Source organism: Castanea sativa, chromosome 9 (genome assembly GCF_040712315.1).
Source record: "Castanea sativa cultivar Marrone di Chiusa Pesio chromosome 9, ASM4071231v1".
Classification (NCBI taxonomy): Eukaryota; Viridiplantae; Streptophyta; class Magnoliopsida; order Fagales; family Fagaceae; genus Castanea; species Castanea sativa.
In genome coordinates, this window is record NC_134021.1 from 19,434,274 (window position 1) to 19,447,554 (window position 13,281).

The following is a 13,281-nucleotide window of genomic DNA, read 5'->3' on the forward strand; positions in this document are numbered from 1 at the left end:
TAAATTATATTTATTATTATCCCATAGCATAGCATAGCATAGCATAGCATACCATCCCAACTCTTCTTTTCTCTTCTCTTATCTTCTTAAAAAATAATCACAAAAAAGTCTCATCTTCTTTCATTACTCTCCTAGAACTCTCTCCATCTGTCTCTTTGGTCATAACAAATGATAGATTTAGAGTTTTTACAACACTCACAGATCTCTCTCTCCTTTGATTTGATACATAACATAAGAGAGAGTTATGCAGTTTTAAGGTAAGGTGGTGTTGGTTTTTTTTTTTTTTTTTGACTTTTTTGAGTTTAGGGTTTGGAAAAAAATGGAAGGTTGCCCCGGGCATCGGTTATCGGCGCCGTGCTGGGGCAGAAGGGTAACAGCAAACAATAAGAAGAGAGTAAGAGGAGGAGACGGGTGCATTAACAGCGTTAAGAAACTTCACCGCCGCGAGATTTCTTCAAACCGCAATCGCGCTTTTTCCATCACCAATGCTCAGGAGAGATTCCGCAACATGCGTTTGATGGAAGAATATGATACTCACGATCCGAAGGGCCACAATTCCCCAGTTTTGCCTTTCTTGATGAAGAGAGCCAAAGTCATTGAGATTGTTGCTGCCCGTGACATTGTCTTTGCTTTAGCCCATTCTGGCGTCTGTGCTGCTTTCAGTAGAGGTACCCCCCACCTTCCTTTAATACCATCAACTCTGACTCTTTCTATTGCAATTTCCATTAATTGGGTTTTCATTTACTCTGCTAAACCCTAGACTTTTGCCCCCTTTTATCTTTAACATTATTATTATTTGGGCTTGTTTGTTTGTTTTTGGCTGCAGAGACAAACCAAAGGATATGTTTTTTGAATGTGTGTCATGATGAAGTCATTCGGAGTTTGTTTTATAATAAGAACAACGACTCCCTTATTACTGTCTCTGTTTACGCTTCTGACAACTTCAGTTCTTTGAAATGTAGATCCACAAGGATTGAGTATGTACCTCTTTTCATTCTTCTTTCTTTTAACCCACCCCTTTTTTTGTGTGTGTGTGTGTTATGTTTCTTCCTCTTATTTGAATTTTCCTGCCTACTAGATACATTCGGAGGGGAAAGCCGGATGCGGGTTTTCCTCTTTTTGAGTCTGAGTCTTTAAAGTGGCCTGGGTTTGTAGAGTTTGATGATGTTAATGGAAAGGTGCTAACCTACTCTGCACAAGATAGGTAAGTTTCGAAACGTGCATGCTTCTCTAATTTGTGATGTCTAAATGTTTATCTAATTATTGATTCTAACAGGCGTTTAATTAAATATTGTCAGTATATACAAGGTGTTTGACCTGAAAAATTATACAATGCTTTACTCTATTTCGGATAAACACGTACAAGAAATCAAGATCAGGTAATCTCTTCCTTACTATCTCCTCTTGAAACAGCTGTGCTATTTAGTGTGTGTGTGTGTGTGCCTGGGAATTTGTCTTTTTACTCTATGAATTCTTAGATTCTATCAGCGTTGAAAATTCCTTTTGAAGCACATGTATGTGTTTAGGAAAGTGTGTGTGTGGGGTGTGTTGAGTTGTTCTTGTTGGTTCACCTGAACCGAACTAGCTACCAAGTTTGGGTGCTTTATCTGGCCTTCTACTTTCTGTCATGCTGTTTATGTTTTCACCTTACCCCATCATGTCAATTTTGTTTGTACAGTCCTGGAATCATGCTATTGATTTTCAATAGAGCTAGCAGTCATGTTCCTCTTAAGATTCTATCAATAGAAGATGGCACAGTTCTCAAATCATTCAATCATCTACTTCATCGAAACAAGAAGGTGGACTTCATTGAACAATTCAATGAAAAGCTTCTTGTCAAGCAAGAAAATGAAAATCTTCAGATTCTCGATGTAAGTTATCCTTGTCTTTTTTGGGGATTGCTTGCAGCCTTTGATTATTCTATACCTTTTAAGTGTCATTTCCCTTGAATGTAGGTTCGAAATGCCGAGCTGATGGAAGTTAGCAGAGCTGAGTTCATGACTCCATCTGCATTTATCTTTCTTTATGAGAACCAGTTATTCCTGACATTCAGAGATCGAACTGTTGCTGTTTGGAACTTTCGTGGGGAGCTTGTGACTTCATTTGAGGATCACCTTTTATGGCATCCAGACTGCAACACAAATAACATTTATATTACGAGCGATCAGGATCTTATTATATCTTACTGCAAGGCTGATTCTGATGAACATTGGATGGAAGGAAATGGTAATGCTCTAAAGGACTTACTTGAACCTGCCTCATTAGCCTGGTGGCTCCCCAATTGTTAAATTTGCAACCAAGCTGTTAGTTTTTTTTCCCCTAAAATAAGTATGGAAAGGTAATAATTGAAAAAAGAAATGAATGAGCATCTGAATACAAAAGCTGTATAGAGAAGGGGGGAATGGCTTGCATATGGTCATGTTGAGGTCCATCCTGGTTCTAATTTATATTGTTAGTTTTTTTTTTTTTAATAAATAAATAAATAGCGAAATTTTTATTGAAAACACAAACAAACCCAAGTACACTGGGGGTGTTCTATGGGAGTAATTAAAATTTATATTGTTAGTTGGAGAACTATAATGCATTTAGAAAAACAATTATGGCTCCTAAACTATGTGTCAAAGTTTCAATTTCATCCTCAAACTATTTATTAATGGTTAGAATCCTTTTGAACTATTGATTGTGTCAATTTAATATATGAAGATTTGAAAATTATTTGATGTTAACCTCCCCCCCCCCCCCCACACACACACACACACACACACACACACACACACACTTCTTTCAGAAATCAAGTGTTTTTGTGAAATTTCTTCGTAAATCGAGCGATTCAACCCTATGCTTAACTTTGATCTTATTATGAGCAGTTTAGTTTGACAGCAAGTGGGGTCAAAAGTAACACTAATTCTTTAAAAAACTTCATTGACATACTTGATAGTTTACTAGTTTAGGGACAAAATTGAACTCTGACACATAATTCATGCATTAAAATAGTATTTCATTTCTTTGAATAAATCTTGTTAGTTATATTAAAATTAAAAAAAAGGTATTTTGGCCATGTTCTTTTTTTAATAATTTGATAGTTACAAAGGGGGATGGGGGATTTGAATCCTAGATGTCTCTGTTAGAAATAGTAGGCGGTGACAGTCAAGTTACAAGGCTCTTGGCGTTTGGCCATGTTCTTGGGGTACATGATGCCCTAAACAATTTTTCTTGGTTACTAAATAAAGTTTAGAGATATACATGGTTGCTTTACTTTGACTTGTAGTTCTACTGAACCATGCTGTATTAACTTAATAGCTATTTCTACTTATAAATAAAAAATAAAAAATCCTGAGGTGTGGCACCCCATTTGATCTCATTGACAACTGTTTTTTTTTTCTGCTAAATTCATTGTTCTAAACCCTGATTTGAGTACGAATTATTTGTATGCCACTACGGCCTGTTGTGATCCATTCTATGTCTAGTGTTTTAGCTGGTCTATTAGGATTAAAGTGGACGACAAAGCTGAACATTGGTTTTTGACTTTGTTACATTTAGCAAGGGCATAGTAGTATAGCAAATTGATACATGAGGTAGCTCTTTAGAAATAAAATTCTTAACTGATAAAAAAAGAGTAATTGCAAGTTGTGAATGTTTTCTAGAACTTTATTAATTCTTAGTTGAGCTTGTTGACTTTGTCCCACTTTTGTTTTCTTGATTAAGAACAATGATGGGCAGTTTTATCCTGTTTCTGCATCTGTCTCTTACTAAGAAAATGGATATAGCATCAGAGTTGTCAGTTCATCACTGTTTGTTGCTTTGTTCTCATTTCATGAGGAGAATATTTTTGGAGGGTTGAGTCATAATGTTTTCTTACTGTTTTCTTTTTTTGATGCAGCTGGGTCTATTAACATCAGCAACATCTTGACTGGGAAGTGCCTAGCTAAAATAAATGCCACCAACGGCAGTCCCAAGGGTGATGAGTGTAGCACCAGTGCTGGCAGCTCAAAGAAGCAGGATTACTCCAGAGTGAGAAGCACAGTTGCAGAGGCTTTGGAAGACATTACTGCCCTTTTCTATGATGAAGAACGGAATGAGATATATACCGGTAACAGGCATGGTCTGGTTCATGTGTGGTCTAACTGAAAATAGATTGTTCTTTAGTTTGCCATGGGCACTATAAGACTGTTGTCAGAGGATTGGCTTTTCTTTTGGCTAGCCCTGTTGCATATATCATGATGGGGTAGCTTCAGTGCACTCTATGGTTTTTCATGAGGCTTTCAGAGTGATCTTGGTTGTATCATTTGTTGATCTGTGTAATTCTTATGTAATTTTGTAGATTTGCTTTTAGGGAAATATAGGCTGCCTGATTGAGATGCAAGGATGACATGCCCAAGCATTAGAAATCTAGCAAATTATGTGTGAATCTCTCTCTCTCTCTCTGAGTTAGATCCCAACAAATCTGATTTTCTGTGTACTTTTTTAATGAACAATTAAACAGAATGAGTTTATATCACTATTACCAGTAGTGCAAACATAGTAGTAGCAGGATAATAGGATGGAATTACTGTGCTACCTTCTCCTATGAGGGATTATCTTATAAGTTTCACAATCGTCTGTTTGCCATGATGTACACGATTCCATTCAAGGAATTATATGAAAAAAAGCCACAATGGATGTTTCTTTTCTGATGATAGATTTATATAGATATTTTCTGATAATGTGAGGGATTGACATATTCACCTTCATATATGGTGCTCATATTTATAACTGTATAGTTGCAAATAAGTTGTGTTGCTTGCAAACCGTTGGTGCTCAGCTTGATTGAGGGTTCAGCCTGTCTCAACTGGTTTGTCAAGCTAGCTCATTAACTTGAGCTCACCTAGAAACGCATATCAAGGTATAATGAAAACTTTGTAAGACAACTACGAAAGAAGTGTTTGGCTGTCACAATGAACAAAAGAAAGTGTATCCTAAGATCGGACATGAAATGGAAAAGTAGCATTTTAAGAAAAAGTTGACGTAAAACAACAATAACAGGAGAGTAAACTGTAAACTGTAAACTGTCAAGGCTTTTTAAGTATTTCTTCTTCACAAAGATCCTTGTTTTTTTCCCCTTTATGAAAGGTAAAGCAAATGATCAGATACAAGAAATACAAATACTACACTTGTTATTTGTGTACAGTAAGGTTTTGAGAGTACAAAGCAATTTTCGTCAAGGTAAAACTTAAAAAGAAAGAAAAAGAGCAGAAGGAAATTATGCCTATGAGATGAAGGGGTTATATACACGGCCCTGGTTGCATGAACGATAGCTGTATCATTACAAACAAAATTCTCCGCCTCTTAAAATCACAGCCTAATAAATCTTTAATCTTGTAGCAAGATTGCATATTTTTGTCTTCCACCAGGATTCTCTTCTCTTTATAGTTCACAGTTTTATTTTTAACTTTCTTCTCCAATGCCTGGACTTTTATTCCAGATGTGCTGTTTTCCCTTTCCATGGTTTGAGAATCTGAAACGAACAAAGCAAGCTTGCATCCACACTCATCAGGGCACCCGCATTATTAAATTCTCCACAATAGTTTGGTGCTGAAAATATGGTAACCAGCTGCCTCTCTGCAAAGAATTCGTAACCATCTTCAACCACCTGTCAACCATTTTCTTTCAATTTATTAGGCTACATATATATATTCATTAGGTATAGTTTAGGTTCTTTATGCGACATAAACAATGTAATCTTTTTCGAAGGACAATAAATTCAACCGGAATAAATGTCAGTGAGACAACTCTTTTCTTAGTGTTCTTTCACAACATATTTAACATGATGAAAGGAAGACCTGGTGAGCACGGCATATGAGATCAAGATCGTGTTTCTTCAAGAACTCAGTCACCTTGTCAGCTCCAAAGGTGTAGGAAACACCCCTATCATTCTCACCCCACCCTTTAATGTCTCTGTCAGGATCAGCCCAAAGGAGATCACACAAGAGCCCCTGGTCTGGCACATCAACTGGCCTCTGTATAGCTCGTATCTGATCCAATCTCTCCATTTCTGGTGAAAGCCCACCATGCATACACAAGATTTTTTCATCAATCACAGCAGCTACGGGCAAACAATTGAAGGATTCAGTGAATATCTTCCAGAGACGGACACTGAAGCGGCGCTTGCACTCATCATAGAATCCGTAGATTCTGTTGATAGATGCACATTCATGGTTTCCTCGAAGGAGGAAAAAGTTGTCAGGGTACTTGATTTTGTAAGCAAGCAGAAGGCATATAGTCTCTATGCTTTGTTTTCCTCTGTCCACATAGTCTCCAAGGAACAGGTAGTTTGCATGTGGTGGAAAACCACCATACTCAAACAGTCGCAACAGGTCTGGAAATTGACCGTGTATGTCACCTGCACACCCAAACAAAAGCCACCATACTATACCTTAGCTACAAATACTGTGTAACATTATTTTAAGAGCCTTGATACTAATGTCAGCCTAAAAATAAAAATATAAAAATTCTCACTTCTCAATACTTACAAACAAGCCACCTAACCATTCCCTGAGTATGATTTTTTACATTGTTTTGAGTGTTGGATTTAATTTACTCAAGTACAGGCAGCTTAGTAAGTTATTCCTCACCTCTCAAACCAAATTCCACCCTTTTGATCTGAAATTTGACTTATGAAAAGAACATCGATCAACTGTTCGGTTCTTTATTTAAGCACAATGTAGTTAGAGATGGTGCCTCATATTCTGATACGAAAAGGTAATACTAGTCTCTGGAATAGAGGTTATGTTGTAAACCCTATTCTTTTTGCTACATGGACATAGCTACACCATCAAGCCACGTTAATTTTGTGTTATTTTCTCTCCTTTTTTTTCTCTCTAATCCTCGCTAAATTGTATAGATCAACAATCCTCAACACCCATTTTAAAAAAAGGGTTACTAAAAGTAAACTGACTCTAATTTTCTTATTTCTTTAGTATGTTAGAAACCTCAGAATCCTTCTTATAGTCTCTTTGTTAAAAACTTGTACTGGATTCTTTTACAGATGTTGTCTCCTTCAGCAATTCATATATGGCGATAATGATCATGATCCTATTGCAAAATAAATCAATGGTAGATTAATTGTATCAAAAGAAAATAAATGCAATTATATAGACATTTAATTCTGATAAAATTCTTTTGACAATGTTCATAGAACGGTTGGGGAGGCTTCTTTCGATAAGAAAAGGATGGCAAAAATTAAAAATCAAATCTGATGGTAGAATTTGATATAATGAAGCTGGCATTTCCCAACCCCATCTGTTAAAAACGCTGGTTCTTCATGCTCATGCATAAAATTAAAATGGGATTTTACATGATGTTGGGTTTTATTTATAACAATTATTATTAAAAGGGATGGGGGGGCAAATCAATCTACCATATTATGCGAATTCTGTATCTCAAATGCCACAACACGGGACAATGAGATTCCTGAAAGCAATAACAAATGGTGGGAATGCTTTTGGTTACACAAAACAAAACATTAGATAGGTAGGAATCATAGGATGAACAAAAGAAGAAAGAAAAAGGGTGAATGAAACAATGTTTACATACCACAAACATTAACGGGAGCCTCTAATTCAAGAAGAATAGGCTGCCTGAGGAAGACTTCCTTGACAGTAATGCAAAGTTGGCGGATTTCCGACTCTGCAAGCTGAATCCTTTTCCCCCTACTCTTCCTTCCTTCCAACAGCCTCTCTATCAGCCCATCCAATCCATCCATTCCCCTCCGACCCCCACCCCTCCTCCCACTACTACTACCACTACTACCCTCTTTATCAGCCAGCTGATCCGTTTTTTTTTTCCCCTCTTCCTTTTAAAAAAAAAAAAAATTAAAACAAAAAAAGAAGATGGTATTTCTGCTGTTGATAGTATATATCAGAATCAAAATGACGACAGATAGAGAGACTAGAGAGAAAAAAGAAAAGAAAAAGGGGTAATGATAAGCTAACAATGCTAGCAAATTTTGAGACAGAGAGAGAAAGAGAGAGAGACAAGAGTTTTGGCTAAAGAATAGGAGGAGTTGAGACATATATGGGTTTTACATTATATTGTGACTGCATTTTGTTATGTCTTGAATGGTTGTCATATGTAAGGTTTTACATTTTGCCAACTATTGTGGACAAGAAACAATATGCACCCCTCCCTTTTTCCGATTTACATGGTCCATTCCACCCAGTTACTCTCTTCTCTTTTTTTTTTTCCTTAATTGAATTTGTTTAAAATAATTCTTGCATTACTGTCACCGAAGACATAGACAACTTATACATCATCGCTGGCAACTGTTGCTAACTAAGATCCACCGTTGACGCTTGCCAAGCTTCTTGCTTAACTGTTACTCTTTTTGGCTAAATCAAGCAATTACCAACTAATCATGTTTTAGTTGAACCACCACGCTAATATTTCATCCACCACAACCTTCTTCCTTCTATTTCTTAATAGTTTCTCAAACATCATCAGCCCCGAAAGCATGCAGTATCCTTAATAAAAACAAAACAAAACATTAACAGAAAAAACAGTAATGCAACCATCGTGCAGCCACGTATGCTTGATCTATACGTAAACTCATGTACCAAGCAGAGGATTTAAATCTCTTGCTTTGATTTGCCCACATCGTAAGATTCGGAACCCATAACCCATTTCGAAACAAAGATTCCCTGCATCCACTAGAAAATAGTGATTTAAATATTGAAAAAAAGAGATTGAGCAATGGCATTTGCTTTTATAAACATAAATATGAAACCAATGAGGATTACCAACACGGAGGAATGTAGTAAATGAGAGGAGAAGAGAGAAGGGAGACCACTACTTGGGGATGACATGTTCAGGGAAAAGTAGTTCTCAGGCATTTTCAACTTTCTAGAGGTACACAAGATTTACTGCAACACAACTGGTTCTTGATGTGGCTTTCTCAACTGAAAAGCAGTCTAAACGGAACAAAGATGCAAAAGCAATTTTTGGCCTGATTGATATGTTGAACTACTGCAAATATGTCTTACAGTCATCTGAATAATATGCCATAAACAATCTCTCTATTGACAAAGCAACTCATGAGGTTTTTGACACAATAATGCTGCATTTCGTCTCATAGATTGTCTACAACAACCCAAGACTCAGGAAACATGTTCAAGCGTAATTTATAATTCACAGCGGCAAATTGGGTCTGTTTAGTAATCATCTGTATACAATATGCTTATAATACATCTTTCTCTAGGGCCGTACCCTTTCTAGTCTATTTATACATTAGCAGATCTGTATTGCACATCCTGTTACTGCTAATTGAGAGATCTATATGGTTCCTCCGATCAAATTTTGTGGACAATTTTGCAAAAAGGGAGCACTTCTTAAGCTTAAAAATCATGAAACAGTGTGAAATAATAAATTTTCAACAAGAAAGAATCATGATCTTCATGGAGCAACTCCTCCCAACAAGAACCCATACATCACCCTTCATCCCTTATTTATGAGAAAATATCTTGTACATCTGGCATACACATCATCTCTCTCACAATCATGTGGTTCCTACTAAGTATGGAATCCACATGTTTGCAAGAGAGATCGTGCATATATCTCATGTATGAGATAATTAAAACTACTTATTTACAAGGGAGAAGGTGCCAGTTGGTCCAAACTCCAATTCTCCAAAGACCACTGACACCCCACCCTTGCACTCTGGCGGCTTTACTCCCCAGCATTACTCAAAGGCTAATACCTAAAAGAATAAGAAAAAGTAAAAAACTGCCCGATAGAAAAACACAGTAAGATTTAAGTTGTAAATCACATACAACAAAGTTCAAATCACCAAGATGATGACAACTGACTTCACCAAGTATCAATTGATAAAGTCAGCCTCTCAACTTAAACAGATGAAAGTAAATTCCCGGCATATACTATATAACACCACAAGAAAAATACAAGTTCAGCCTATCTCTGATTCTCCAAGCTAGGCAACACAATTTCAGAATTGAGACTTGTCAAGGCTGTCAAAATAGGGATGGTCAAGTGCTGCTTTGGCTGAGATTCTTTCAGCTGGGTCATATTTAAGCATTTTCTGCAAGTACAAACAGAAAGACTGTTAATCACACAAAACTGAAACAAACAAAAGGGGGCATATATAGATAATTAGCATTCATAATGCAGCTAACATGAGGTTCAGAAGCATTCCAAGAACAATGAGAAGACTAAGCATGAGGTTCAGCAGCATGTTAAATTAGTTTGTACCCAGCTAAATTTTTTTTAAAAATAATAATAAATCTAAATAGGTCAACTATCTAGGGTCTGAACTATATAAAAGATAGACCAAGAAGGAGGAACTTTGCTAGATTTTACAAGTTAAAGTCACAAGAATGAGAAATAATAGAAGATTTAGGATCATGCTAAAAGGCTAGCAGATTATTTGTCCCTCGGTAACAATGAAGAAAAAGCTTTTGTCTGGTCTCATATCTTAGTATTTGAGAATGTAAATTTGATTTCTACAGTCTACACATAAGGTGAAAGGCATGAGTAGGCAAAAGGATAAGGGAGACAACCCCAAAGGAATGAGTGAAATTCTCTATGGTTTGAGAATTGAGATGCAATTAGCATTACATTGTATTGTATGTTACAACGATAGTTAAATGATTAAATTCACAGTTTTCTAACAGTTAAATGATGAAATTCAGTCTTTCCTAACAGCGTAAAGTTTTGGGACAAAATGATAATTTTTCATCATAGATTCATAAGAGAAACAAAAAAAGGGTTGCAGGAAATTGAATTATACAATAGGGCAATTTGGTGGAAAGAGGAAGAAATGCGTTACCGAAAGGAGGTCAACACCATCAGGTCCCAAAGAAGGAACGGCACGTGCCAAGTTCTGTGGTTCCCACTGTGGATACGCGTGCCAATCCCGCAGAGTAGTAACTCCACCCCACTGCTTCTCCGTGGGAGTGCCAAGCAACCTGAAAGTCAAATCAATCAATTTTTTGTTTTTTTTTGTTTTTTTTTTCATTTAAGAATCTAAAGTATTAGTATTAAAACAAAAGCAAATGAAATGAATGTTGTAAGAGACCTGAAAATATGAAGCAATTGCTGGAACTCGGAGTCGCCAGGAAAGAGAGCCTGGCGCCTTGCCATCTCAGCAAAGATGCAACCGACGGACCAGATGTCAACAGCGGTGGAGTAATGAGTGGATCCGAGGAGAACCTCAGGAGCCCTGTACCAGAGAGTAACGATCTCGTGCGTGTAGCTCTTCAGAGGAACGGTGAAGGCGCGTCCGAGGCCAAGATCGGCGATCTTGAGAATCCCCCTGTCCTTGTCGACCAGCAGATTCTGGGGCTTGAGGTCGCGGTGGAGAACGCCGTGGGAGTGGCAGTGGGCGACGCCCTTGCAGAGCTGGTAGAGGAAACTCTGAACAAGGGAAGGAGGGAGGGGCCGAGGATTGGCGCACTTGCGATGAGAGTCGATGAACTTTTTGAGATCGGTTTCGAGGTACTCGAAGACGAGGTAGAGAAGAGGCTTGCCGTGCTTGTTGAGGGAGTGTTCGACGCAGAGGAGGCGGACGACGTAGAGAGATTGGGAAAGCATTTGGAGCAAGGAGACTTCGCGGAGAGCGGTTGGGGGAACGCCTTCTTCGTCCATTTCGAGACGGGTTTTCTTCAAGGCGACCACTTCGCCGCTCTCCTTGTCTTTAGCTTTGTACACCTTCCCGTACGTTCCTTCTCCCACCTTCTCCAGTTTCTCGTACTTTTCCATTTTTCCCGATTTTCTTTTCTCTCTGTTTGTTTTCTCAAATATTTGCAGATTCAAATTTATAAAAAAAGGGGGAGGGAAAGAGGGAGCGATAGTCGATAGAGGATGGGTTTGTTTATTTTATTTTTATTTTTATTTTTTTTAGCACACTCGACACGTGTGACTTGGCTGGCTGTCCCTCCCTCGCTCCCTTCCTGATCTTTTGAATTTTGAATTTTGAATTTTTTGATTCTCTTCTTCTGCCACCTCTTTATTTTGCAAAATTACCGAATTACTTATTTGGTAAAAGTTAATAGATAAACATTAGTTTATAAAAAAAAAAAAAATTTATGGAATTTTTTTTTTAAATGATTTTGGACCCATGGCTTGGATAAGTTTTTTTTTCTTAAAACAAAATTAAGCATTCGAATTCCAATAGCAAGCAATATCACAAGTGTTTTTTTTTTTTTTTGGTTATTACAAGTGTTCGCTGCCCTTGCACTCTTCTAAAATTTCTAAGCATAGCACCATACACAAATTATTATACCAACACACATAATCAAATCAAATAGTTTTATTCCAACTCAATTAAGAATCAAAATAGAATAGCTGCTAAGGCTCAAGGTGCATTTTTGGACCATGGACTTTGTCCGAAGTTGTTTACTTGTCCGAGGAAGGATTGATAGCGATAAAAATGTCAGATCTAGAGATCCACGAGCAAATTGTAACAGAAGAAACTAAGAGAGGTAATCTGAGGAGGAGTATCTCCTCGGCTAAATGAAGTAAGGATCTGATGGTACGTCATATTGTCCAAAATGATCTTTTAGGAGGTATTGTGGATGAAAATATGTTTCACGAGGGCACAAAAAGCAGGAACAGTTGTGACATATCTAAGAGAAAGCTGCTACCATTGCATTGAATGCTCTGTATCCAAATCTCTAGCTGCATTAATGAGGAAGTGATATCTGAACAATGATTTTTAACCTTACAGCTATTACCTGAAAACTTCTGGAAGGTGCTGATGGGACAAGTATCAACATTAACAGTTTAGACCTACACGTGGAGAGCAGAAATGAAAGGAAGAATGAAGTATAAGAGGGAAGATGGTCCTGGAGAAAGGGGGATTGAAAAAGTAAGGAGACAAAGGAAACACTGTAGACACAAGAAGAACATCTGTAATCTATCCTCAAGAGATTGAAATATAAGAACCAACCTCGGCTTAAGACCGAGGACAATCTTCACTATTCAAATTGTTTAAGTTTCCTTCTATTATGATTTTAGCCCTACGTTATTACTAGCAAAACTTATTGAAACATAAATTTCTAGATCACTCTTTATAAATTTATTGTATTGGACTCTTTGGGTCTATCCCCTTCCCATTGGTGGGCTTAGGTGCAAAATGAGACCTTATAGCTGCAATATTACAACTATTTTCTACCACCTGTCATTTGAAAATTCTAAGCAGCGAAACCATCATACACAAATTATCAAACCAAATGACATTTAGTTAGTAAGAAATCAAATACGCCTATTCCAACTCAATTAAGAAACAAAATA

The 13,281-nt window shown here is 37.2% G+C and overlaps 3 protein-coding genes across 3 annotated transcripts; 1 reads left to right on the top strand and 2 right to left on the bottom strand.

The window, feature by feature from the left end:
• Window positions 1-44: 44 nt before the first annotated feature.
• Window positions 45-4,671, top strand: LOC142610375 (uncharacterized). The gene is made up of 7 exons (XM_075782182.1): window positions 45-668; window positions 827-977; window positions 1,079-1,204; window positions 1,299-1,379; window positions 1,679-1,871; window positions 1,956-2,226; window positions 3,881-4,671. Exons 1-7 carry the CDS (start codon window positions 320-322, stop codon window positions 4,126-4,128), a joined length of 1,419 nt encoding a protein of 472 aa, XP_075638297.1. The 5' UTR covers window positions 45-319; the 3' UTR covers window positions 4,129-4,671.
• A 456-nt stretch (window positions 4,672-5,127) lies between these two features.
• Window positions 5,128-7,741, bottom strand: LOC142610376 (serine/threonine-protein phosphatase PP1-like). Its single transcript, XM_075782183.1, has 3 exons — window positions 7,573-7,741; window positions 5,820-6,379; window positions 5,128-5,629 (listed from the first exon to the last, which is right to left on the bottom strand). Exons 1-3 carry the CDS (start codon window positions 7,739-7,741, stop codon window positions 5,453-5,455), a joined length of 906 nt encoding a protein of 301 aa, XP_075638298.1. The 3' UTR covers window positions 5,128-5,452.
• A 2,023-nt stretch (window positions 7,742-9,764) lies between these two features.
• Window positions 9,765-11,853, bottom strand: LOC142611238 (cell division control protein 2 homolog C). The gene is made up of 3 exons (XM_075783292.1): window positions 11,066-11,853; window positions 10,817-10,955; window positions 9,765-10,069 (listed from the first exon to the last, which is right to left on the bottom strand). The coding sequence occupies exons 1-3, from the start codon at window positions 11,746-11,748 to the stop codon at window positions 9,977-9,979; spliced, it is 915 nt and encodes a 304-aa protein (XP_075639407.1). The 5' UTR covers window positions 11,749-11,853; the 3' UTR covers window positions 9,765-9,976.
• Window positions 11,854-13,281: the final 1,428 nt, after the last annotated feature.

What these genes read in the sequence shown, in the direction of transcription:
- LOC142610376 (XM_075782183.1), bottom strand. Translation starts at nt 7,741, where the DNA reads ATGGATGGATTGGATGGGCTGATAGAGAGGCTGTTGGAAGGAAGGAAG. An exon ending in GGCTCCCGTTAATGTTTGTG is followed by an intron (nt 6,380 to 7,572) that starts GTATGTAAACAT and finishes TTGGGTGTGCAG; the next exon opens with GTGACATACACGGTCAATTT. An exon ending in TCATATGCCGTGCTCACCAG is followed by an intron (nt 5,630 to 5,819) that starts GTCTTCCTTTCA and finishes AATGGTTGACAG; the next exon opens with GTGGTTGAAGATGGTTACGA.
- LOC142610375 (XM_075782182.1), top strand. Translation starts at nt 320, where the DNA reads ATGGAAGGTTGCCCCGGGCATCGGTTATCGGCGCCGTGCTGGGGCAGA. An exon ending in CTGTGCTGCTTTCAGTAGAG is followed by an intron (nt 669 to 826) that starts GTACCCCCCACC and finishes TTTTGGCTGCAG; the next exon opens with AGACAAACCAAAGGATATGT. An exon ending in ACATTGGATGGAAGGAAATG is followed by an intron (nt 2,227 to 3,880) that starts GTAATGCTCTAA and finishes TTTTTGATGCAG; the next exon opens with CTGGGTCTATTAACATCAGC.
- LOC142611238 (XM_075783292.1), bottom strand. Translation starts at nt 11,748, where the DNA reads ATGGAAAAGTACGAGAAACTGGAGAAGGTGGGAGAAGGAACGTACGGG. An exon ending in CAATTGCTTCATATTTTCAG is followed by an intron (nt 10,956 to 11,065) that starts GTCTCTTACAAC and finishes TTTGACTTTCAG; the next exon opens with GTTGCTTGGCACTCCCACGG. An exon ending in ATGGTGTTGACCTCCTTTCG is followed by an intron (nt 10,070 to 10,816) that starts GTAACGCATTTC and finishes TTGTACTTGCAG; the next exon opens with AAAATGCTTAAATATGACCC.